Genomic DNA, 23,093 nt, shown 5'->3' with positions numbered 1-23,093 from the left:
CAATTTATTGTGTGAGTCATCTCTGACAGAATTGTGCTGTAGGAAGTATAAATTTATTTTGACAAACTATTAATATAGACAACAAGCTGCATATAAATTTTATATTTCCCCAGTGTCTCTTGTCCTTGTTAGACTAATACTCTTCAGCCTAGAACAGCTAGAAGTGAAAACTAATAAATGAAATAATGATGATGTGATTGGAGTTTTTGGATCTTCAGCATTTGACATGCTTTGTTTCTTCCTGTTTCCTAGAGTAATTTTCCAGATTTATTAATTTCAACTGTGTTGTTTCTAGAATGAAGCTTGTACTCAGGATGCTCAACGACATTGCATAAGCAGCAGAGAAGAAACTTCAGGTATAATGTGCTAATATTCAAAGTTAGCAAAAGCCCGCATTTCTTTATCTTGTGCTTACTAAAAGATGAATACAACCCTGAAATTTTCATTTTAAAAAATTTTCATTTTTCATTGACTTATAATCAATCTATTCTATTAACACAAATAATGATCCACAGCATAATGATATTCCGCTCCCTAGCCTCTTGTCTTTACATTTCATTAATAGAAACTAGACTTAAGAACTATTTGAATAGCCCTTCATTAAGTTTAAGTATCAGTGGAAGGGAAACTTGCTGTCTTTGCCCTGTTGAGAGCTCCTGCTGCTTACCCTGTGGTAGGTATAGTATATAGTTTTTAGAGTCCTTTTTGCACCTCTGACTCACCCAACAAAAACCGAACATGACAGAGGGTGAGAAACTCTGTAGTTTTCCACTGGCTTAGTGGGCTGTAGTTGCTCATGAACTTACCAAGTGAATGCTGTTGTCAGAGTTCTGTGAGTAGGAGGGCTGTACTGTGCAAGTGTGGAGCAGAGGAAAGAAGAAGAGGGGACATGTAAAACAATCAAACTTCCTTCTTTAGCTGTACTGAGTCAACAGATTAATGCTTAACTGATCAAGTATGATGAAAGTTATGAAGGTGATGTCTGCTGTTCCCTAGAACAAATTGAAATGCTTGGTTTGGAACCACTACTTGTCTAACATAGGGGATAGTCACAGTGACGGAGGCCTAGAATACTTACTTTTAGTGGAAACTACAGTCCAAAGCTGTAACTCATGAGCTTCTGCAAAAGATAAGGCTAATACTACTTCTTAGACATTTGTTGCTGTGCCGTATTATTGCCAGAATCTTGGGGTGAAGCATCTTAAACTGTGTTTAATTAGATGAAGAATCCAAGCAAGCTGAGGTTGGAATAACAGCTTCACCTCATTGAGAGCTATCTTAAATAATGGAGTACCATTGTTGTTTTCCATCTTTTGAAAACTTTACAAATGTTTGTTCCTTAAATTCTAATGGATGGCAGCTGGCAACTCTCTCTTAGTATCTATTTGTTGATTAAATTATCTGTTTTTCCTCTTAAATTCAAGACTATGCTTCTCAGATCCTGTTCTGCCAATCTGCAGTGAGGGGAAAAATCCTGTGCTTACCTTAGTATAAATAGTAGACATCTGCCATTTAAAGAAGTAATTCTTAATACCTGAGAGTTGCAATTAAAGACAGAGGGGCACTTGACCACCATGACATACGTTTAATTAAACTGCAGATTGCTCTTTAATGCTAGAACACCCTTTTAAAATTTTCATCATTACCAGGCATTTTTAATATTCCTCATTCTAAATGGTAATCAGGATTCCTCTGCAGTGAATAAGCACCAGGAGATGATGATGTGTATCTTATCAGGGAAGTCAGGAAGCTTATTGTCTCAAGAATATGTCCAGTGTCTTTTTCCATGGATTTCCATGGAATGCCTAAAATTTCAGTACTCTGTGTAGGGATGATATGAAGAGAACAGCATATTTTCATATTTGATTAATAGTTTTTTTGTTACTTATTTCTTTGAAAAAATTATAGTAGTGAATGATGATCATAGATGTCCAGAGGAAGAACAGACATTCATTTTAACATTGGTGGAAATCCCAGCTGGCTCAAAAGAGTTTGATGCATCTGCTATGGTGGAACAAACTTCAGAACCAGTACTACCAGCCCCAATACTTATCAGCCCTGTAAATGCAAGTGAAACAACTGTGACTGAAGTGGAGAGGTAAATGCTTTCTTTTTAATCAAAGTGAAACAGTTTTTGTGTACCTTGATTGTTCTCTGACTGTCTAGTACAGATTAGAATTTTCAAAAGAAGAAATGCAAGAGGAAGTAATTTTGACAGATGGCTAGAGAATTAAGAAAGTAAAAAGGGCTCTAATTCAATTTGAGGAAGATTCTATAGGTGTTTTAAATTTAGTGTTTTAGTTAGCTGAGATTTTGGTGTCATCTTAATTCCGATCTACCCTTTAGAGTAATTCTTCCTTTTTAGTAGAAGTCATTTGCCCATCTTGAGCTTTACTTTGCAATATGGATACTTAAAATGCAAAGCAATTGAAATGAAAAAATCTAAGCATGTTTGCATTTTACATTACTTCAGCAGTTTCGTAGAGTATCTGTTTATTAATTGCTCAACCAGATTATTCATGTAGATGATTTTCTGGAAAACATGATAAACAGTAGATGTAAATTCTTATTGTCTTGAATTTACTATTTAAAAGGCAGACAAGGTGAAAACACAATTAATTACTCCAAAGAATAATAGCTGGTTTGTCTACTACAATCCAAAAGGAATTGAATTTCTTTTACTAAGAGTACCTCTGAATGCAGTGTAACAAAATTTTTAGTTCAGCATTACTGTTGAGCTAAATCTCTTAGTCCATTTGGGAGGGAAAAAAAAAAAACCAAAGGAAAAAGACATTATGAAAAATGGAACTGTTGCAAAGTAGTAAAAAACCCACAAACCCTAATGCTGTACTAAGGAAAGTCCTCAGATCATAACTAGAATGTGATGCAATTACAGCTTTATCATATTTTCTAGTCTCTGCTGCTTCTCTGTATGTCTTATATATGTCTGTATGTTTTTGAGACCATACAGCATGTGGGGGTTCAACTGTGCAGATAAATAATACTGTATTTTTCCATACAGAAACTTTATACAAAGTAAATTTTAGCTTCTAGTACTGTCACAATAATGACTTTATATATCTATAAACAGTATTGGATCCTTGACAACTGCAGCTGGTAAGGTTGCTGGACCTTTGAACAGCAGTATGGAAACCAAACAACTAGAGAGTGGAGTAGACCCTGTTCCAAAGTTGCAGACAGCTCAAAAACGGTTGGCTGCTGAGCTTGAAGGGAATGATTTTCCTCCTTCCAAGAAAACTCCATCTACTGTTACAGTGGAAAATAGCCTGGAAACCACTTACAAGGTGAGATCATAATTTGGTGAGTTTTCATCCATGGGGTAGATGCATAACACATAATAGAGCATTTTAATTATGTTTATTTTTTAATGGTGTTACTTGCTTAAATATGTACTATATATTGCTATACAATTTAAAAGGAAAATCAACACCTATAGATGGCTTTTAGTTTTTAAATCTACAACAAGTTTTGGGTATTTGTTTATTTATTATTAGGGTTTTTTGAGAATCTGTAGGCTCTCAGGTGTTTTTGAATTAAACTTCCTAGTAGACAGACTGGTAATGTGTCTTACTTGGTTCATTCTGCATCACCCTTATGACAATGGCATTGCAGGAGAGGAAACTCTGGAGGTATATTGGATGACTGGCAGGATGTCTAGGTGCACTGAATGATGTTTTGAATCTGAATTGTGTCTGTTACATGAAGAAGCTGTTAGATAGATATGTTCCTATTGATTCTTAACATAGCAGGTACTGATTTAAAAAGCAAGTTGCCTGTGAAAACAAGCCACCATCTTTCCAGTATCCTTTTGTGCTTTTTTACAATATGACCAAGCTTATGGCAGCAACTACCATTGATCTTTGTAAGTGGGCTAATATTGTATAGTGTACCTTGGTATAGGAATGGGTGGTAATTCCCCGGATTATTCAGAGAGCCTTTCTAGGAAGGGATGGATAACCATCTTCTTCCTTCTTTGATCTCTTATCTCAATATCCTTGTCTCGAGTAATTTGTCATAAGAACACCTTGAAAAACCTGCTTAGGAAGTGAGTTAAGTGATTAATGATGCTGCACTGTCCTACTGTATCAGTCCTGTGCTTAGAACTGTGCATGTGTGATATGAGTTTATCAACTTCATTGTCTTTTCTGTATTAAGAGCAATTTTAAAAACTCTTTTTTTTTTTCTCTTTTAAATACAGGGTTATTCAATTAAATCCCCAGATGGGCCAATGGTAACTTCTGGTATGTACATGTAAACTGGCAAACCGAAGTATAATGAATATAAACACATCACAAATTAGTACTGGTTGTCATGCTAAATAATTCTTTCTGAGGCCATCTAACACAATAGTAGAAACAAGTTTTCCTGGTACTACACTAATACCACCATTCCATGCTTTCTGTTATAAACTAGGTGTACCGAATTACATAAATGTTGGTTATTTAATAATGGTTTTAAAAGCATTGCTGTAGCTAGTTTATTAATGAAATTTGAGAGGTTTTTTTGACTAAACGTCTTATCGTCTCTTAAGCAAATATTTCCACCTGTTAAGGAGCACAAATAATCAAAAGTATTAACTGGAGTTTTAAGCATGCAATGCCAAAATAGTTTATTTTTATTTTGTTTTGCATTTTTACTGAAAAAGTACGGAATTGTTTAGGAGATGAATCAGCCTCTGAAGAAACAGAGGAAAAGCAAAACTGCTGACAATGCAATCTTCATTGATCTGAGCCAGTGAAGGGCTTGGTGAACTATAATTTTGGCTCTGAAAAAGACCTCTGAGGGAAGCTGTAGAAGGTTAAACAGCTAGGTGACTAGACTGAGTTCTGTGGCGTGTTAATAAAGGATGGGGGAAGGGGGAAGAGTGTGCTGTAACTTCTACCAGCTTCTTCCTATAACATCCATATGGTCTTAAAGGCTTTAAAAGTAGACCACGAACTTTTAATTCGTAGTGGTGACTCATAAAAATAAATGGACAAATAAAACTAAACAAAAATTCAGCCCTTCTGCTGTAATGGTTCAAACCATTTTAATATAATGCATTTTTTGGGCTCTTGTGTTATCATGGAAGTCTTTGACCCTCAACTTCTTTTACAGGGAATCTTTTTCAAAAAACAGAGGCCTCAGCAAAGGAAAAAGTACTTACTTCTGTATTGGTGTCTGAGTCTATCTCACAACTGGCTGAGAAAAGCCAGCTTGAGACTTTGGAGAGCTTAGGGAAAGCACCACTTGAGAATGCAGCATCTGAAATGGAAGAGGATGTTATGTCTAGATTAACCTCTAACAGAAGAGCAGAAATAAGTGGACAAGGAAAGCAAGAGAATGTGCATGAATCTGCACAGTTGGAGCAAACTAGAAGCCCAGCATCCTCTTCAAAAACTCCATTACTCAGGTATGGAGTAATTGCAATAATGTTTTGTCAGCTTGTTCTGTAAAAAAAGATCATGTTTCTATGTTGACATCTTTTCAGTACCATTGTTTGTGAGCAGCATGGCTAAGAGTTACAGTTTCTATTATCTCCTGCAAGTCAGAAAGCATCAAACTGTCTGCTTTGAAATTTGCATTATTTTACTCATTAAATGAGTAGATCAACTGAAGGGCACTACTGACATATTATGTGTCTATTTAGACATGATAGATGCCTTTTGTCAGGCAGGCATCCATTGGCTGTGATAGGAACTTAGGATAATTTGTTCTTTCCCATAGCTAAGTCTCATGTTGTGTCATGTATACCCATCCATTTGTTTGGATGTTCATCCTGCCAGTAAGATTTGTTACTGAATTTTTAGCACTGACATAAGTAATTTTCCCAAAGAAGTTTCAATCTTGGCAGCTCAGAGGATATTCCTCTTACCTATATGTTGACTTGATTTTTAAAATATACCTTTCTGTACTGTTTATTTAAATGTTTTGAGTTCATGTTCTCTGTTGCTCCTGTACTTAATTATTTTGATTGTGATGCTCCACTGGTTTCTTCTAATCTGGCGTTTACTTTTTCATTATGCTTGTGTGAATACCAATATTGTGTATTTATATTTGGGACATCCACAGCAATTGGATAGTAATGCATTAACATCAGAATCCTTGCCTTAAAGTTTACTTCTCTAATTTGTAAACTCTTAACAACATGAAAAGTTAATGCTTTGTGTGTGACTCACATAAGCTCAGTGCTGTGACTTCCATAAGCTCACTGGTCTGGGTTTACTGCTGTAGTTAGGCTAAAATCCTGCAACAGATAGTCTGCTGTAGCCCGATTCTTGGGGATCAGGTTTTCCATTGATTACATGAAGGATGCTCAGAATTTTCAGTTTGTTCTTCAGAAGTGTGCCTCCATCCTTCTTGGAGCCACTCTCCGAAAGTCTGGTAGCTTGTTACGAGCTGTGGAGTAACAGCAAATAATAGGTTCCTGTTCCCAGGCTTAAAAATTGTCAAGAATCTCTGTAACTAGACATAAAAACTCTTGTACCAGAATATTCAGTAATACAAAAGCCTTTCTCAGAATGACTTTTTGGTTTTTTTCCTTAGAATTTTCATATGTCCTGTAGGTGTGTGTTTATTTCCTGTGTATAGAATTGGACTCCTGCAATGCTATTTACATCTTCCTTTTATCGAGCAATCCTATGACATCCTGACCATATTTGTTTTGAACAGGAGTGGACGAAAACCATTGGGATTTTTATCTTTAATTTGCAAAAAAAGTAATTCTGCATCTGCAGAAGACACCAAAGGGAATAGAGGGAAGATCCAAAAGCCACGAATTGTGACTCCAAAACGAAATCTAAAGAAACCCACTCCGTCCACTAAGGATGAGAGGGAATCTTGTTCCTTTCCTTCTACTTCATCATCTGTAGAACATGAACATGTGGGTGCTGATGCTACAGTTACGGTATGAGTTTACTTTTGAACAACCATGCATTTCTGAGGTGTGAAGAACAGAGAATTAGTTGTTTCAGGAGTGAGTAGATGGGTGTGTAGCATTCATGTTTTGAGTCCAGTATCTGTTCCAGTTGACAAGATTCTGACGTGGGCATGTTTAGGAAACTTGCAAGGGAACTCAGGTGATTTTTGTCTGCATGGATATCTATTTATTTCTCATTTTCAGTAAACTCTGATTTTTTTTTCCCCCTTTGGTCAAAACTTCCTACATAAATAAAATACCCTTACAAATAGATCATGTGCATATATATGTAAATATATTTACACATACACACTGATGAAGACTCTTAAGAGCAACCTTTTCTTGTTTTATCAGGTTCCAAGTAACAACTCACCTGAGAAGCCCCCTCTCTGTGCTAAAGATCAAGAGAAGGAAGGAGAACCAACCAAAATCTCCGAGTACTTTTTCAGTGACATCTTTATGGAAGTGGATGATTCAGAATAGCAAAGGGTTTCATAAAAACCTAGGATCACAGAATATACTGCAGCAAGAAAAGAGTATTTTAAAAGTTACAATTCATTCTGATATTCATTATGCCACACTTAATGTCAGCTAGTAATAACAGTAGCAGATAAAATATCAGGAAAGTGATGTCTTTAACATTCAGGGGAAACTGAACATTCTCTGAAAGTGATGTAACAGATTCAAAGGAGAAGATGGAAAGAAAAGGCTGAAAAGCCTCATCTCCTGCTGCTCCTTTAACAAACTGGGTGCGATTACTAATAAACCCCAAAACATGCGACTGGAACTGGGATGCGGGGTCGGACAAAGAAACCATAAACCAAACGTCTTGAACAAGCTCCTCTACCTATGTAAACTCCCTATAAACCATTTTCACCGAGCCCAGCACAATAGCAACTCAAATCTGTGCCCCTCCACTGTAAAAGCTACTTGTTAGGCACAATACTGGATCTATCTCCAGATGAGAAAGTATGCCTAGGGACCAGAAAGGTATTAAACCCTCAAAACAGCCTAGGGACCAGAGACAGGTGAAGGCCTCCATCCAGAGAGACATGAATTCAATCAACATGGCTACTGACTGCTTTATCTCAGTGCAGAGTAAGTAGAACCAAAATGCAATCAGTACAGGATTTTTCCCTTTCTCAAACCACATGTTGGGCACTAAAAAAAATGTCTTTGTCCTGGTTTAGGGAAAATTTGAGAGGAAATTTTCAAAGGGGTCCCTCTAGAAAGCAGATTCAAGTGGCCCCTTCCCCAACTGGTTTGGAAAGATTTTCTTGGAGAAAAGGGGGAAAAACCCTATTTATTTAACAAGCAAAGTGTTCACAAGCATAAAAAAATGAACAATACTAAACAATAACACCTGTTGCTGTTCTGAAGAGATGGCAAATTAAGAAAGTCCTTTCCTTGGAGTGTAACTCAGCTCACTCAGTCTATTACCAGTTCCTCCTGTGCTGGAAAATGCTGTGTCCTGGGCTTCAGTGGGCCACAGGTGTGAGGTGCCCATGTTTTTCTGGGTTTTCAGTCCAGAAGAAGGCTGATCAGTTCCCAAAAAAAAGAAAAGCCACAGTCCAGGGAACTTCTCTGCCTCAGCTAGCTAAAACCTAACTAAAAACAAAGGAAAGCTCTCACCTGCCATCCGTCTGTTCTGGAGACAACACAGTCTGTGAGAGAGAATGCAGAGGAGCAAGTGCAGCTTCTGATAACAAGCTCTGCACTTCTCTTCCCCTTTGCTCTCGGAACCAGTCTTAAAGGTGCAAAACTTAATATCCAGCATTAACAGAACAGATGATTTGGGATACAAACATCATGAAGTCACCCTAGGACATGTTAATTAGTGCTGTGAAGATGAAGTGGATTCTTTCTGAAGCAACCCAGGAACTTTCAAAATGCTGACATAGTCTAAACCACTACAATGATGTCATAGCACCAGACTACTTACTGACTGCCAGCTTATGGTTTCACTTGTTTAGACACTGATAGTGAGTGCATGACTATACTACAGAAAAGTGCAATGAAATAATGTTTAATCTTGCAACAAGTATCCTTTTCCATTTTAATGCTAAAGCTTCTTAGTACTGACTATTCAAGTTCTTTACTTCTTTTTGTGAAGTATGTTACGTTAGAAGGAGGAATTAACCTTTTGGGTATAATGTAATATCTGAAGATCAGAAGGCAAATACTGGAAGTGATGTAGTAAATACATACATATGTCAAGCACTTCAGGTGTTTTTGTTTGAATCTCCAAATTACATATTTTTGTAAGAGTTTTTTAACCACATAGTTTAAAAGATTGTAGCATGAAAAGCCCAGTAGGATTGGTTCCTTAAAAATTTGTTGAAAACTTAAAAACGCAATTTACTAAAAGATAATAACAAAAGGTTAATGTTTGCATCCTTTTAAATCACTTGCAGGAGGAGATTGATGTTTCCTAGTATAAATGCTAATTTTCTTCTAAATTGGAAAACAAAGCTATAGATACAATTTCTTCTCCCTATTTTTATGTGTAGTTGTTTGTATATTTACTGACTTCCTCAGTTTCTGTTGTGCAAAGTAGCACAAAGAGATTGGATTAAACCATGATTATATAATGTCACTTTTGAGGATTTGCTGCTTTGAAGCACTTGAATTAAAAGGGTTTTCTTATGTGCATGTCTGCTTGTACTGTAACTTGTCATAAAATTCTGATTTAGCTTTAGATTTTAGTTTAAGTTTTTATTTACCTCATCAAGAAATTTGTCTGGGTGAGGTAATTAGGTTTATGCACTCTGGTTGCTGAAAGAGTCAATATTTAGTCTGAAACTCCTGCTTGCAGTAGTAGCTTGAGTAGTCTTAAAATTTTTCCCATTAATTAATACTTGCAGGTACTTTTTCAAAGCAATTTATTATGAAGGTTAAATGATGTTTAAATGGTATTGTTAATGCTCTCAAGAAACCTATCATCAGGTTTGGACTGGGTAATCCTTTACTGGCAGGTAAATAATACAAATATGTAGTTAATTTTGAAATAGTCGATGAAGTTTGAGAATGTTTTTCTTTTCAGAAGTTGTTGGCAAAGCTTCTGAAGGAACCTTTAAACTATTGTCAAAGAGAAGAAATATAGAAGAAAGCTAATGTTACTGCAAATTGGTATATTAGCTCTGCCAGTGAAATGTCACTAGCAGCAGTATTCCTTGAGGTGATGGAAAAGGGACTAGTGGTCTTAGTGTAAAGTAACTTACTTGAAAGCATCTGATCAACCCACTTCACCCCCCAAAAAACCCTCAAAAATACAACCACAGTTTCTGTTCAGATGGTATCTTGTGCTTTGCCTAATCCGTTTAACTTGAAATGTTTATCTAAGTTTTGTTCTACTGTAAACATTATGAAAGAGATTCATGTATACATGTAACTCTATGTATTGTATATCTTGTAGATATTAAGTATGCAAGTGTTTACTTCCTGATATGTCTGGCATGTTTATATCAATTGCACTCATAGAGCCTAAAAATAGATTCTTGGGGAGTGGCTATGAAATAATTGCTGTGAGTACCTTTTGAGTGAGTTCTGAGGGGATAATCATTCTATATTCAGTTGCATACATTTTAGCTTGCATTCATGTTATAAGGGGAAAAAAATCAACTACTTCATTACTAAGATTTATGGTGCCTTATCTGCATTGTTAATTGGGGCTCTGCTTTCTATTTTCTTGCAGCAAATAACATGCACTTTGATAGAGAAATTTTTTTTTAAGAACAAATTTAATTTGAATAGAAATAAGAGAATTTTGTGTTTTGTGTATGGAAGTTTTTTAATGATGAAGGATGTAAGAAGATACCATTGAAATCTCAATATGTATGTGTAGCATTTTTACAAAGATGTGGCATAAAACTGTTTTGCTTAGAGTTGTCTAACGCCTTGTATCATCACATACAAGCTTTCTGTGTCAAAGGAAGTAGTCCTATTCTTTATGTAAATTAGTGAATAAATTATTTTCTTTTACCTGTGTTGCTGTTTATCGAAGTTTCAAATGCAGTTTTTAAATACTTACAAGTCCACAAAGCTAATGTGAGCTAAAGGAAAAGCTGAAGTTTGGGCTGGACCATTGGGGTGCACACAGACCTGCTGGTAACAGGCTGAGCATGGTTCAGGAGGAGGATCGTCGTTGTTCCCTGGTTTTGTTTTAAGAGTAGAGCTTAATTTACTTGGTATCAGACTCCCTGCTGTTACCTTTCTCTAAAGATAAGGGCCTTGGCTTGAAGTAAAACTGGAATACTGAAGAATAGCAAAGTTTTCACAGAAGGGAGAAACTCGGACAAAGATGGTTTGGATTTTAAAAAGATTGTCCCTATTACTCTACGACAAGTTTCTAAGAAGGGCAAGGGCTTTCCTAGGCTGTGCGTGAAAACACAGTTTTCACGTGTGCGCGTCCCAACACAACTCTTCCAAAAGGTGTTCTACAGCATTAGTTTGTCCAGGGGCCTGGGCTGGGACTCCGCGGCCCGGCCGGCCCCGCTGTGCCCATTGGCTGCGCCGGGGGGAGTGGCGGCGGCGGCGGCGGCGGCCTGGGACGTCTGCCTCGGCTCGGCTTGCTCGTCCCGGCTTGCTCGGCCCAGCCCGGACATGCTGCTGGGTGCCCCGCGGCTCCCGGGCCGCTGCCTTGGGCTGCTCCACCCGCTGCTTGCCCGCGGGTACCGCGGCGACGCGGTGGCGGCCGTGGGGTCGCGCCCTGACGCAAGCTCCGCGCTCTACCAGGTAGGGCGGCGGGGGTTGCAGGGCCCGGGCGGGACGCAGGGCGGGGCGGGCCGCAGCAATGCCATGGAGGAGTCGGTGCGGCCGGGGCGTGAGGGACGTGGCGGGCACGTGTCCGCGCACGGTCCTGGTCCCGGCCCCGGTGCCGCCCTGCGGAGCGGCGGGGGCAGCGCCGTGCCCCGAGCGCCGAGGCCTGTCAGTTTCTGCGGGCCGAGCTCACGCATACCGTGTGAAAAAAGGCGGGTTAGTGCAGTCGTCTGGCTCATGAATATTTTTGCCCTTTTAAATCGGGATGCCAGCTCTTGCTGCGTTTCAGGCTGATCGATACTGTGCTAGTGAGGTGGAGGCAGGGTTTGTAGACAGTGGAAGATGGAGTCTGATGATTTCAAAGTTGCATGTTTTTGTGTTTACAAATTGATTCCCGAGTTGAAAACAGCTGAAATAGCTGTACAGAGCCATGGACTTGCATCCAAAAACATCATCTTTTGAGCAGGAGAGCTAGGTGTAATTCCAGTTGTCTTTACGAAGAGAGCAGTACTTCCCTCTGGTATAAATACATTTATTTTTAATGGGGCATTATTAACGCCATCATATTCAAAAATCGTGTTTACAGTTAGTCTGAGAAAAACATGGCTTTAGGTACGAATCGAGGCTGATAGAGGGCATGAGTTTGTTTTCGTATTTGTTCATGTAAAATACAAAACTGTGTATGAAGCAACGGCGTGTACTCTTCATGAGATAGGTCCATTGGTTCTGAGTTTCGTTCTGTGCTTTGTTTTGCAGAAACTAAATTTGGAACAGAAACTAGGTGGCTGAAGCTTCTCTGTAATGTCAGAATTTGTCCATATGCATATATATATATATATATGTATATACATACAAAGCTTGTGTATGTGAAGTGTGTCTATATATGTGCACATATTCATCTTTTGTGTACCAAAAAATGATAGTATTTTAATAAAGGTGTTCACTTATCTGAGCTGCCCCCAGATTTGCCCTTTTGTCTGGGTTCCTTTCAACCTCAAAAGAAAAGCAAGGCTTGGTGAAATAGCTAATAGTGTTAGTATTTGGTAGAAATAATTTATGGAACACGCTTAAGTGCAAGCACTGCTTTACAAACACAAAGAGGCACTTCACCATCTGACAAAAAAGTAATACAAGGAATAACAGCACAAACACAAGAAGACATTATGATAGGTGATGAGGGTCTTGCCTTCCTTGGCCGCTGTTTACCTTTCTGGCTGTGAATTCAACTAGACAGGCTGGCCTTGATGATGCAAACTGCCTCTTGAACCAGATAGGCAGAAATGTAATAATTTAAAGGTGAGTGAGTCTAAATTCTGGAAAATGAAACAAAGTCTCTTTGAAGATTCCAGGCACTAGCTCTTACATGCACTGTGGTGATGTAGCAATAATTCATGTAGTTTGTGCAGTAACTGTTGGATTCGTGTTTAGAGTTTGCCTCTTAATTTTGCATTGAAATTTGTAGAAGTCCCCATATTAACAGCAGAATTTCACTCAGTGTGCTGGTGCAAGGACCACTTTCCAGAAAGAACTTGATGCCAGTTCACTGACCTTTTTTTCATTATTTAATGACCATAATGAAAAGCCCACAAATACATGGTAAAACTAGCATGTTTATTTCTGAGAGTAGTCTTTTCTGTGTGTTTTCAGAATTATTTTAATACATCCTTATTTCTCTTTGGTAGAGTATAACAGTGTTCTATTCTGGTTTAAGGCATGAAAGATTGTGATAGAAGTTGAATGAGTTTAAGCAACTCAGATGGCTTTGTGCAGTATTTTTTACAGTTTATCTAAAAAGTCCTTTCACAGTTTTCAGGTAGAGTAGCTAAACTAGCTACAGTGAGTCAAAATCTAATGAGAAAGGTTATGACTGTGATTACTGTTCCTCTGTTAACATCCTCTGCCATTTTACCTGCTTTTTTGGTTTTTTTCCTATGTTAAAGGTGAGTTTCTAAGCACAGTATTGTGTGCAAAAGGAGAATGTGTTTAGAGGAAAAAGACTGACTGAACAAGTAGAAACAGGAAAAATTTTTGGTGTGTAAAGGTGCAAAATGACCCAGGTGGACAAGCTGAACACTGATGTAAAGTAATATTGGGTGTTGTGACAACTCCAGACTTCTAAAAGTATGGAATTACAAGATACATTTTTACCTTTCAAGAGAGTCTGTTTAATCTATTTGTGGCAATTACAAAGGCAGAAAAATAATGTTGTTTTGAAAGTCACTCTACAGTCAAAGCACTTCAAATGTGAGCTGAATCTGTTCATGTTTTTATTTTATTTCTGCTTTGTTTCTTTACCTTTCAATGCCTAAGTCAACAAACTCAACTGCAACATTTGCAGCATCTTCCTAAAGGAAACTGCAAGTCTGTGTGTTCGAGTATATATGAGAGTTATAGAGAGTTAACATGGATTTACCAGCTGGTTTTTTTCTGTGAAAGTAGGCTCAAACATCATATAAATGAGAATTAGACAAGGCAATCAGATCTTTTTGTGCAGCATGTTCTTTTATTGCAGTTGCATTTTTCAAAAAGGTAGTAAAGTTATTAATGTGTTGGCAAAAAAACCCCAACAAATTAAGTCTGACTAATACCTTCAAATTCCTAAGAAACTGTAAAAAAATCCCAACTTGCTGTAATGTGTACATGGAGTTTTGGATAATTTGAATGAAAATGGTGAGCTCAGTACTGATTCACTCATATTCAGATTTTGAATCTTTGTTTTTCTAGAAGTATGATAGCAAGAACAACAGCTTAAAAAAAAAAACAAAAAACCAAACACAACCAAACCAAGACAAAACAAAGCAAAACCAACGTTTGTTTTATCTTCTTTTTCAACCTAGAGAACAAGAATCTAAAAAGTGTTTACCAAAATCTATTTGACCTAGGTCATTCATCCTTTGGTACAAGTAATAAGGACACTTAATTCAAATCTGTGGTTTTTACAAAGTTAGATTCAAAGTGCAAACAAACCTATGCCAAAGATAAACAAAATCTAAGAAACAGCACTTCAACTCTATAGTAACTAGTTTATTTTAGTTTATTAATTTCAGAACTAGTCTTTTCCTATCCTAACACAATAAGATTTTATTGTATAACATTTTGATTAAATGCTTTGGAATGCTTGAGAGAGGCTTGTTCTAGGGTAGAAATGTTACTACTTTAAAGACAATACAGAGACAGTATTTAGTGAGGTAAAATTAGATTTAGAAGAGAAATTAGTCTTGTACTTCTTATGTTTGTTTATTAAAAAATTAAATATAGTCACCCTTGGTTGAATTTAAAATTCTGTTTTGCTCTCCACTTAGGAGAACTATGAACGAATGAAGGCACTGGTAACTGAGCTACAAGAACAAGCAGAAAAAATCAGGTTAGGTAAGTATGAAAGATTTTAGAATTCTAGATTTTAGAATAATAACCTGGTGCTTGGGCTTGTTGAACCTCAAAGAGTTGGCCTTGCCTATTGATCCAGCCTGCCCAGATCCCTCTGCAGAGCCTTCCTGCCCTGCAGCAGATCAACACTCCCATCCAACCTGGTGTCATCTGGGAAATTACTGAGGATTCACTCAATCCTCTGTCCACATTGTTGTTAAACTTATTAAACAGGACTGGATCCCAAACCAAGCCCTGGGGAACCCCACTAGTTACACGAGCTGGATGTAACTCCAGCCAGAGACAGGGCGCAGCTGTCCAGACAGGGCCTTTTTCCCAGGCAAGAGTGCACCAATCCAAGCCATGAACAGCCAGTTTCTCCAGGAGAAAGCTGTGGAAAATGGTGTCAAAGGCTTTGCCAAAGTTCACAGAGACAACATCCACCACCTCCCTCATCCACTAAGTGGGTCATCCTGTTATAGAAGGACATCAGGTTGGTCAGCCAGGGCCTGCCTTCCCTAAACCTCTGCTGGCTGGGCCTGATCCCCTGGTTGTCCTGTATGTGCTGCATAATGGCCCTCAATGTGATTTGTTCCATTTGTTCCCCTGGCACCAGTGTCAGACTGACAGGCCTGCAGTTCCCTGGATTGTCTCTCCAGCCCTTCCTGGCAGTGGGTGTCTAGACTAACTTCTGGTCACCTGGGACCTTCCTCTTTAGCCACACCTGCTGGCAAATAATTGAAAATTACTCAGTGACTCCACCAGCTCCCTCAGTACCCTTGGGTGGATCACATTTGTCCCCATAAACTTGTGTGTGTTTAAATAGTGTTTAAGTAGTGTTGTAGGTCACTGCCAGTTCCCCTTGGATTAAAGGAGCTTCAGTTTGCTGCCTTCCCTTTGCTCCCTGTCTTCCAACTCAGCGGGCTGATATCCTGTTAAAGACTGAATCAAAGCAGGTATTAAGTACCTCTGCCTTTTCCTCATCCTCTGTCACTATAACGCGCCGTGCATCCAATAAAGGATGGGAATTCTCTATTGTCCTCCTTTTATTGGTTGATCTTTTCCAAGTTTCTAGCTGTAGTTGAGCTGGCAAGGAGAAAGCAGGTTGGTAGTAGTTTAACAGATCAAAATCTGTGTTTCTTCTTTTTGACTTGTAAGGCTGCCTGAATGAATTGCAGTTGACTATAATTAATGGAAACAATAAAATGAAAACATTTAATAAATGCCTAATTATGCTGCTAGAGGCTGAGCATGTAGCTTTAATTGTGCCCTATCATTATACTGGTTTTGTCATTTCATACACTGTTTCTTATATAACGCAATTTCTTTTGCTACTTTGGAATGGAGCACAGTTAAGATTTTGTGCTCAATGCTTTTTCTTTCTTGCTGTGAAACAGGGATCCAGAGTTTCCTGAGGAGATGTTAAAACCCATGGGCTGCCTCTGTCTTCTATGGGTGTAAAGACTGTTCAGCAATTAATGAACTAATGATGTTTGCCTCATAAACTAATGGTTATGACCTTCTTCCTTGCTGCTTGTTTGCCTGTTACACAATGACAGGACAAGACCATAGTGTTCATCTTTCCTTCGTCTGAGCAACCTCTACCAGAATGTTAGAGTGACATTGATTGAAATTGCTTTACATATCATTTAAGTATATAAGAAAAATTAGGTACCTATGTTGAATGCTTCTGAAGTACATGTGCAGCATCTTTAGATTTCACTGTAAAAGCTGTCAGAGGATGAGTTCTTGTTTGAGGTCTTTGCAATGAATGCTTCATTTGTTAGCTGTTACTCAGTGTGTAGGGTTTTTCTGAACCCATATCCCACTCTACTGAGTAATCCCCAGCTGTGCAATAGGAAGTGGTCCCTGCCCCTTTACCACAGGTGGTTTTCTGACAGGAAGCACAAGAAGCAGGTGAGATATCTTTAATTTCCATGACTGATCATGGGATATCAGCAGTTACAGTGGCGAGGGATTGTTGTAAAGAAGAAATTAAGAAGAGGTTTCAACTTAAATGCTGCCAAGTGTGTTTCATTGTTAAGGACACTACTTCTCAGAATGGAGGTTAGTGCAGAGTAGAGTGTCTTGATGTTGGAAGAGGAATGTTCAATAGAATGGCTACTGGAAGCAAGCATGTGTGATGCGCCAAGATGACAAAAGTCTCAGGATGGAAATTATTTTTGCAGCGTCACACAGTGTAAATGAAAGACTTCAGAGGTCTGAGATAGTGTGGTTATGATGTAGTGAGATGTTGAGAACATGGATGAGAGTAGTATCTCTGTGGGTGGATATGAGAGGTTGTTTTTTAAGAAACTTGTACAGAAAGAATTTACAAGATTTAGACTTAGGCTGGATATATAGATCTAGTGAACTGGCTGAACTGAAAATAAATTGTGGGCTTTCTGGCATGCCTGACAGGTAGGAAATTATGTGTGTGGTGATCGAGGAAGGAGGTGGGGAAAAGGACTTCAAGGTAGGCTTAGAATCTCTGTTTCAGTTATGTGTAGCTGACAGAGAAATCCTGGAGTCTCAGGAGAAATGTTAGCGAAACATAACATCTTCATTTTGGACAGGGAGACAATTTTAGAGTGATGAGGCGGATCAGTGATCTGTCTACACTGAGAGACAATGTTTGTGTAAGTTGTTACAAAGAGACTGAGGTGTGTCAACAAATCTTGAAGTATTGAATGACACAAAGCTCTAGGGACCAAAAGATTTAGGATGACCTCTAGTGAAGAGTTGAAATGAAACAAATATAAACTTGATATTAAATGCTGTATGTCTGAATTCTGCCTACAGTTTTGGCATGGTCTAAGGAAATTAATCTAGATGGTCCTGGGTCATTCAAGAATGCATTCAGTGTAGCTATTATGAATGAGTTCTAGGGATTAGTATTTCCTGTAGTTCGACTGATGTGCTTTTTACATGTTTTTGTTTTCTGTGCTTGTGTTTATTGCCAAGCAGTGGGGGAAAGTTTCAGACAACTATGTTTATTAAAATCTTTGCCTCAAGACTAACTGTAAAAAATGAGGTGGAAATAAATAGGTTCTAAAAAACAAGCCTTTTTATCAATACCTTAAATCTGTTTGAAGTAGAAACTATTATTTATTATTAAGGTTCATACTTCAAAAACTGGAACTCATCAGCATTTCCATTCAAAGTTTTAATATAACTGACGATTTATCTTATCTGCGTCCATAAAAAATGTGACAATTTACTGTTGTATCACAGGAGGTGGAGAAAAAGCTCGTAAGCTTCATACATCAAGAGGAAAGTTGTTACCCAGAGAAAGAATTGACAAGCTCATTGATCCTGGGTAGGTGCTTCCTTTTTCTTTTCTTAAACATTTCAGGTTGTCTCTTGCAGGTAAATATTGCAACAGGCTTCTTTCCTCTTTAGCTTCCATAAACACTAACATGATGAACACTAAATAACATTATTGAAATTTTACAGAAATGCTCTTTGAAATACTGATCTCCTTTGAAAAAAATCTTTTAAAATTTAACCTTTAAAGTAAGATTCAATGGCAGATTGAACTAGTAGTATTTTAGCATTTTATTTCATTTGTCATTATTCAGGTCTCCATTTTTGGAGTTCTCCCAGTTTGCTGGTTACCAGTTGTATGGTAATGAAGAGGTACCTGCTGGAGGCATTATCACAGGCATTGGACGAGTATCTGGGTGAGAGATTCCAGTCATCTACATTACTTATGATATGAAAAGGAAGAAGGTATAATTTTATTCAATTTCCAGTATTAGGCTGTTAGTGTTTTTAATGTTTTGTTTCAGACACTCAAAAATCAACAAAATCAGTATCTCAATTTGTTTGGCCATAGCTAAAAGGAAGTGAGGTATTTTATTTTGTTTTTTGTTTGTTGGAGATTTTTAGTTAGTGTATCCCACTAACTAAACAAAACATACATGGAGTTTCAGACGTCCAATGAAGGAAAGAGATGAGTGCATTTGGAAAGCTTTAAAAAAATAGCATGGTATTTTAGCCTAAAAATTAGTTTTGCTTACTTAAAGTACCTCCAAGACTGTTCTTGAAGTTAATTATGGCGCTCTGCAGGATTATTTTACTCCCTGAAATAATGGAACAGGACATTATAGTGCTGAGGCTGCTGTTACAATGTGCCCTTGAGTGAAGGCAGGTGAGAAGAGCTCTCTTAGAGCATCAAGGCTTCAAGAGTCCTTGACATGTTGCATTTCTTAACTGACATACATATTTACTCATTAGAAATACTTTTCTCTCTCATAAACTTTTTTTTATTTTTAGGACAGAATGCTTGATTGTTGCTAATGATGCAACTGTCAAAGGTGGTACCTATTATCCCATCACTGTTAAAAAACATTTACGTGCTCAAGAAATTGCAATGCAAAATCATCTCCCTTGCCTTTATTTGGGTAAGTCCCATTGCAGAAATAGCCAAGGTCCAGTGTTAAGGGCAGCTGATGTGTCTGCAGATCTGACTAACCAGCAGTGTGTTTGAAGCACACCTATTCTAATGTATTTTCATCCATACTGTATTATCTTTACAGAGGGTTGGCACATCTTAACAGGGGGGTGTGTACACTCCTGCTATAGGGCTGGCTTCATAAAATACAGATGCAACTGTTAACACTGTATCACTTCTTTCTGTCATGGATAAGCAGCATTTCCTGTGGACTCATCCAATCAATTCAAATTACATCCTCCACCAGAACGTACTTTTTTTTTAACTGTATCTGTATGAGAAAACATCCCAAGGAAATAAAAATAATGAGTGATAAAATTGTCAAAAATATTTTGGATTAATAATTTTTTAGGATTTGGAATGAATTTTTTTGAAGCAGATATTTAATTGTATTTTATTTTACATTTTGAGTTTAGCCTATTAGATCAGTATTTAGCCAGATCTTCATGTAAGTTTTACTTACATATGCTTTTATTATAAAAGATGAACAGAGTGACAGATATCTGTAATGTATTACTGATAGTGTTTTCTTATACAGTTTTATACAAATACAAGAGGTTTCTGTCAATGTCTTCCTTTCAGCCTGAATTCCCAGTCTAATGACTTCTGAACCTATTAGCCAGTTTCAGTCAGCTTCGATAGAAAGTTGTAAGAAAGTGTGTATTCCTGTGGGTTTTGTGTATGTCAGCATCAGAGGAGAAAGACCTTCTACTCCATTTTAAAAAATAGGGCGGGTTATTCCTTGTCTGTTCAGCTTAGTTTAGCGACTTAAATATCAGCTGTTTGCCAGTCTGGATGCTTGCACTAGTTAAATAGTCAACATAAATACAGGTTCTGGCCAGCCCAAGTGTTTGAAGTTTCTTGCCCTGCTGATAAGTCAAACATGTGAATAACACCAATAGAAGGCTTAGGAGAAGTGGGAACTTGAAACTGTTGGTGAGATGGATACAGGGACAGTGTGGGTGTAGATTTTGTGGGATTGCTATAGAAAGAGTCCTGAAGGGAAGGAGAGGACTAAATTTGATTTTAGTTTTTAAAAAAACAGAAGAAACTTAGCTTTGCTGTTTGCGAAACAGCTCTTACCATTTTTTTCATCTGAGTTACGAGCAAATTCTGTCTGTTCAGAGAAGTCTTTTTTACTGAGTATCAGTGAGCAATTGTGGGTGATTCTACTCTTTTAAGGTCTTTTGGAATGAGGAACTGTGAGGCACAGCTATGCCTTTGAAAGAAAAATTTAGGGGTTTTATTCCGTCTTGAGAGGTATAATCCTTGAATGAACAATGTCATTCATATCTGGTGAGTTACTTTAGCCTTGCAGTTTCTGTACCTGGGCTTATTCCAGTTGATTTGAACAATGTGATAAAAGGGAGTGCTTTGTAGTCAGCACTGTGCTGCCTGTGTAATTTTCATGTTGTTTGAACTGCCTTTTCCACCAGTGATAACAGCTGCCTAGGTGCTAATTCTCATGTGGACATCTGGTGCCATTTGTCACTGAGTCAGTCACTGGTGTGGACATTTTGTTTTGGCTGCAGTCATGTAGGATGAGAGTATGCATACAGACTGGTGGTTGTACATAAAAATTAATTGCCAGGAGCCAGAATTCTCAGAGATGCTTTATCTCCATGTGCATTTCTTCATAGTCTTCTGTCCTTCCTTGGATACCTCTCGTGACAGGTTGTATTTTCATTAATTGGGAGCAGAGAGGTAGCTGCTATTGGAGACCTGTGAGCAGGAGGTTGTATCCTGAGGCAAGGGCACATAGTAAATGAATCATCTTAAAGTTAGTTTAATGTCTTTGTTGTGAAGTTTAATCAAGCTATGAAAGAACAGAGGCAGCATCTTTTGAACTCGGTGGTGATTAGCTCTGCCTTTTTCTGGAGCTTGTGACAGAATTGTAATAGAATAGTTGAGTTAAAATTGTACATTAATAGTGTTCTTAGTTTGCAGCAAGATGAGTTTGTTTAAGGAGGTATGGTTGCATCTTTAAGCATGTCTGAGTTTATTTTCCATGAAAATTATTGGGATGGATGTTATTTTGGAGAGAGCTGTTTACTGTTTTTCTTCTTTATTTTTCCAAAAAGAATGTGCTATTATACCTACATTCATGGAAATATATACACAGTGATAGTAACTGCTGTATAGTTTAGGTAACATGCAGATGCTGTACCAACAAGTATGTAACGGTGTTCAAAACATGCTAATATAATTCGATTCATTCTAGTTGATTCAGGAGGAGCAAATTTACCACGGCAAGCAGAAGTATTTCCAGATCGAGATCATTTTGGCCGTATTTTCTATAATCAAGCAGTCATGTCCTCACAAGGAATTCCACAGGTAATTTGCTTTTATCTAAGAATTAATGTACTAAATAGTTTTTATGCCTGCTGCCATTACCTCTTTCCAAGGCTTGTGCCCATGTTTTGTTTCTGATTTCATTGTGTTGTGCTAACCTGATGGCCCAGTCTGGGGCTTGGAAGCACTGTAAATACAGTAACTGTCCACAAAAATTCATTATAGTTTTGAAGAAACTGTCTACTTTCTTATTCTTAGTGTTAATGATTTGACCTACCTGCTCCTGTCTGGGAGCAGGAGAGAAATGGACTTGAGAATGGTTTGTGGGGCCATATGAGAAAGCCCTAGAAAATCTCTTGGGACAGTTCTGCATCAGCACTGCAAAGGTGAGGACCCCCTTGAGGATGGCTAATAAATGAGACATATTTTCCACTAACAGGGTTATGTGTATATATATAAACCCATTTTATACCCTGATGTGTTTTATGCTGAAGCGGCCCTAATAATAAGGTTATTTTCTAATGCGTTAATGATGCACAGAATTACTGTTAGTCACAGTTCCTGGATTTAGAAGTGCTTTTGTGTCATGGTTCACTCAGTAATACATAGGGATCGGTTTTTTGATGCAGGTGGTGTGCTAGGGAAGGAAAACTACATATTTTGCTGAATCTATTACTCATGAAGAATGTAAAACATTTGAGGATTGCTGATGGACAGCTATGGCTGCAGTGACAGTGAAGGGCAGGATGTACAGTCCCAATGGCATTGAGAAAGACAGGTAACAGAATAAAGACTCAAAGGGACTTGTTAGCAGGGACCTGTGAGAAGCTGCCAGGGAGAGTGGAAAAATCCATGATCTTTGAAGATAACCTACTGCAAATAAAGGAACACTACAGAAGAGCAAACAACTGGGTAATTGACAGCCTACAGAATTGCTGTCTACTCGGTCACTCCCTACCTCTTTGTATGGTTTTGTAGCCCTCTCTTATACTGGCCTTATACTCCCTTTTGCAGACCAAAAAATTCAAGCTTTCCTAGATGTTCTTCCTGCAGTGTTCCATACCTTTGATGGTCCTAGTTCATCTTCTTTTCCCGATCTTACTGTATCTTTTTAAGCATGAAGAAGACAGACTGCACCAAAAGTCCTTAGAACAAGTCAAAAAAGCAAATTGTATGGAACTTCTTAGAACTACTAGTTCTGAACACCAGTTCTCAGAACTAGTCTTTTTTTTTTCTTTGACCAGAAGGGAGAGCAGACAGCTTCCTCATTTAGCACTGAGGCACAGCAAAATTAATTTGAAC

At 38.0% G+C, this 23,093-nt stretch overlaps 2 protein-coding genes across 2 annotated transcripts in view; both read left to right on the top strand.

Moving 5' to 3' along the window:
• LOC132086327 (transcription factor TFIIIB component B'' homolog) overlaps positions 1 to 10,900 on the top strand; it is a 52,693-nt gene extending 41,793 nt beyond the window's left edge. Inside the window, exons 36-42 of the mRNA XM_059491900.1 lie at positions 296 to 356; positions 1,909 to 2,098; positions 3,092 to 3,305; positions 4,220 to 4,262; positions 5,119 to 5,413; positions 6,673 to 6,907; positions 7,274 to 10,900. Of these exons, the coding sequence (XP_059347883.1) occupies positions 296 to 356; positions 1,909 to 2,098; positions 3,092 to 3,305; positions 4,220 to 4,262; positions 5,119 to 5,413; positions 6,673 to 6,907; positions 7,274 to 7,402 (1,167 nt within the window). The 3' untranslated portion in view covers positions 7,403 to 10,900. The remainder of the gene's footprint in view (positions 1 to 295; positions 357 to 1,908; positions 2,099 to 3,091; positions 3,306 to 4,219; positions 4,263 to 5,118; positions 5,414 to 6,672; positions 6,908 to 7,273) is intronic.
• Positions 10,901 to 11,451: 551 nt separating this feature from the next.
• MCCC2 (methylcrotonyl-CoA carboxylase subunit 2) overlaps positions 11,452 to 23,093 on the top strand; it is a 37,214-nt gene continuing 25,572 nt past the window's right edge. Inside the window, exons 1-6 of the mRNA XM_059491926.1 lie at positions 11,452 to 11,653; positions 14,980 to 15,046; positions 18,278 to 18,362; positions 18,625 to 18,726; positions 19,322 to 19,449; positions 21,721 to 21,833. Coding sequence (XP_059347909.1) covers positions 11,522 to 11,653; positions 14,980 to 15,046; positions 18,278 to 18,362; positions 18,625 to 18,726; positions 19,322 to 19,449; positions 21,721 to 21,833 — 627 coding nt within the window. The 5' untranslated portion in view covers positions 11,452 to 11,521. The remainder of the gene's footprint in view (positions 11,654 to 14,979; positions 15,047 to 18,277; positions 18,363 to 18,624; positions 18,727 to 19,321; positions 19,450 to 21,720; positions 21,834 to 23,093) is intronic.

This window comes from Ammospiza nelsoni, chromosome Z (assembly GCF_027579445.1).
Source record: "Ammospiza nelsoni isolate bAmmNel1 chromosome Z, bAmmNel1.pri, whole genome shotgun sequence".
Taxonomy (NCBI): domain Eukaryota; kingdom Metazoa; phylum Chordata; class Aves; order Passeriformes; family Passerellidae; genus Ammospiza; species Ammospiza nelsoni.
This window is presented reverse-complemented; position numbering and strand designations above follow the sequence as displayed.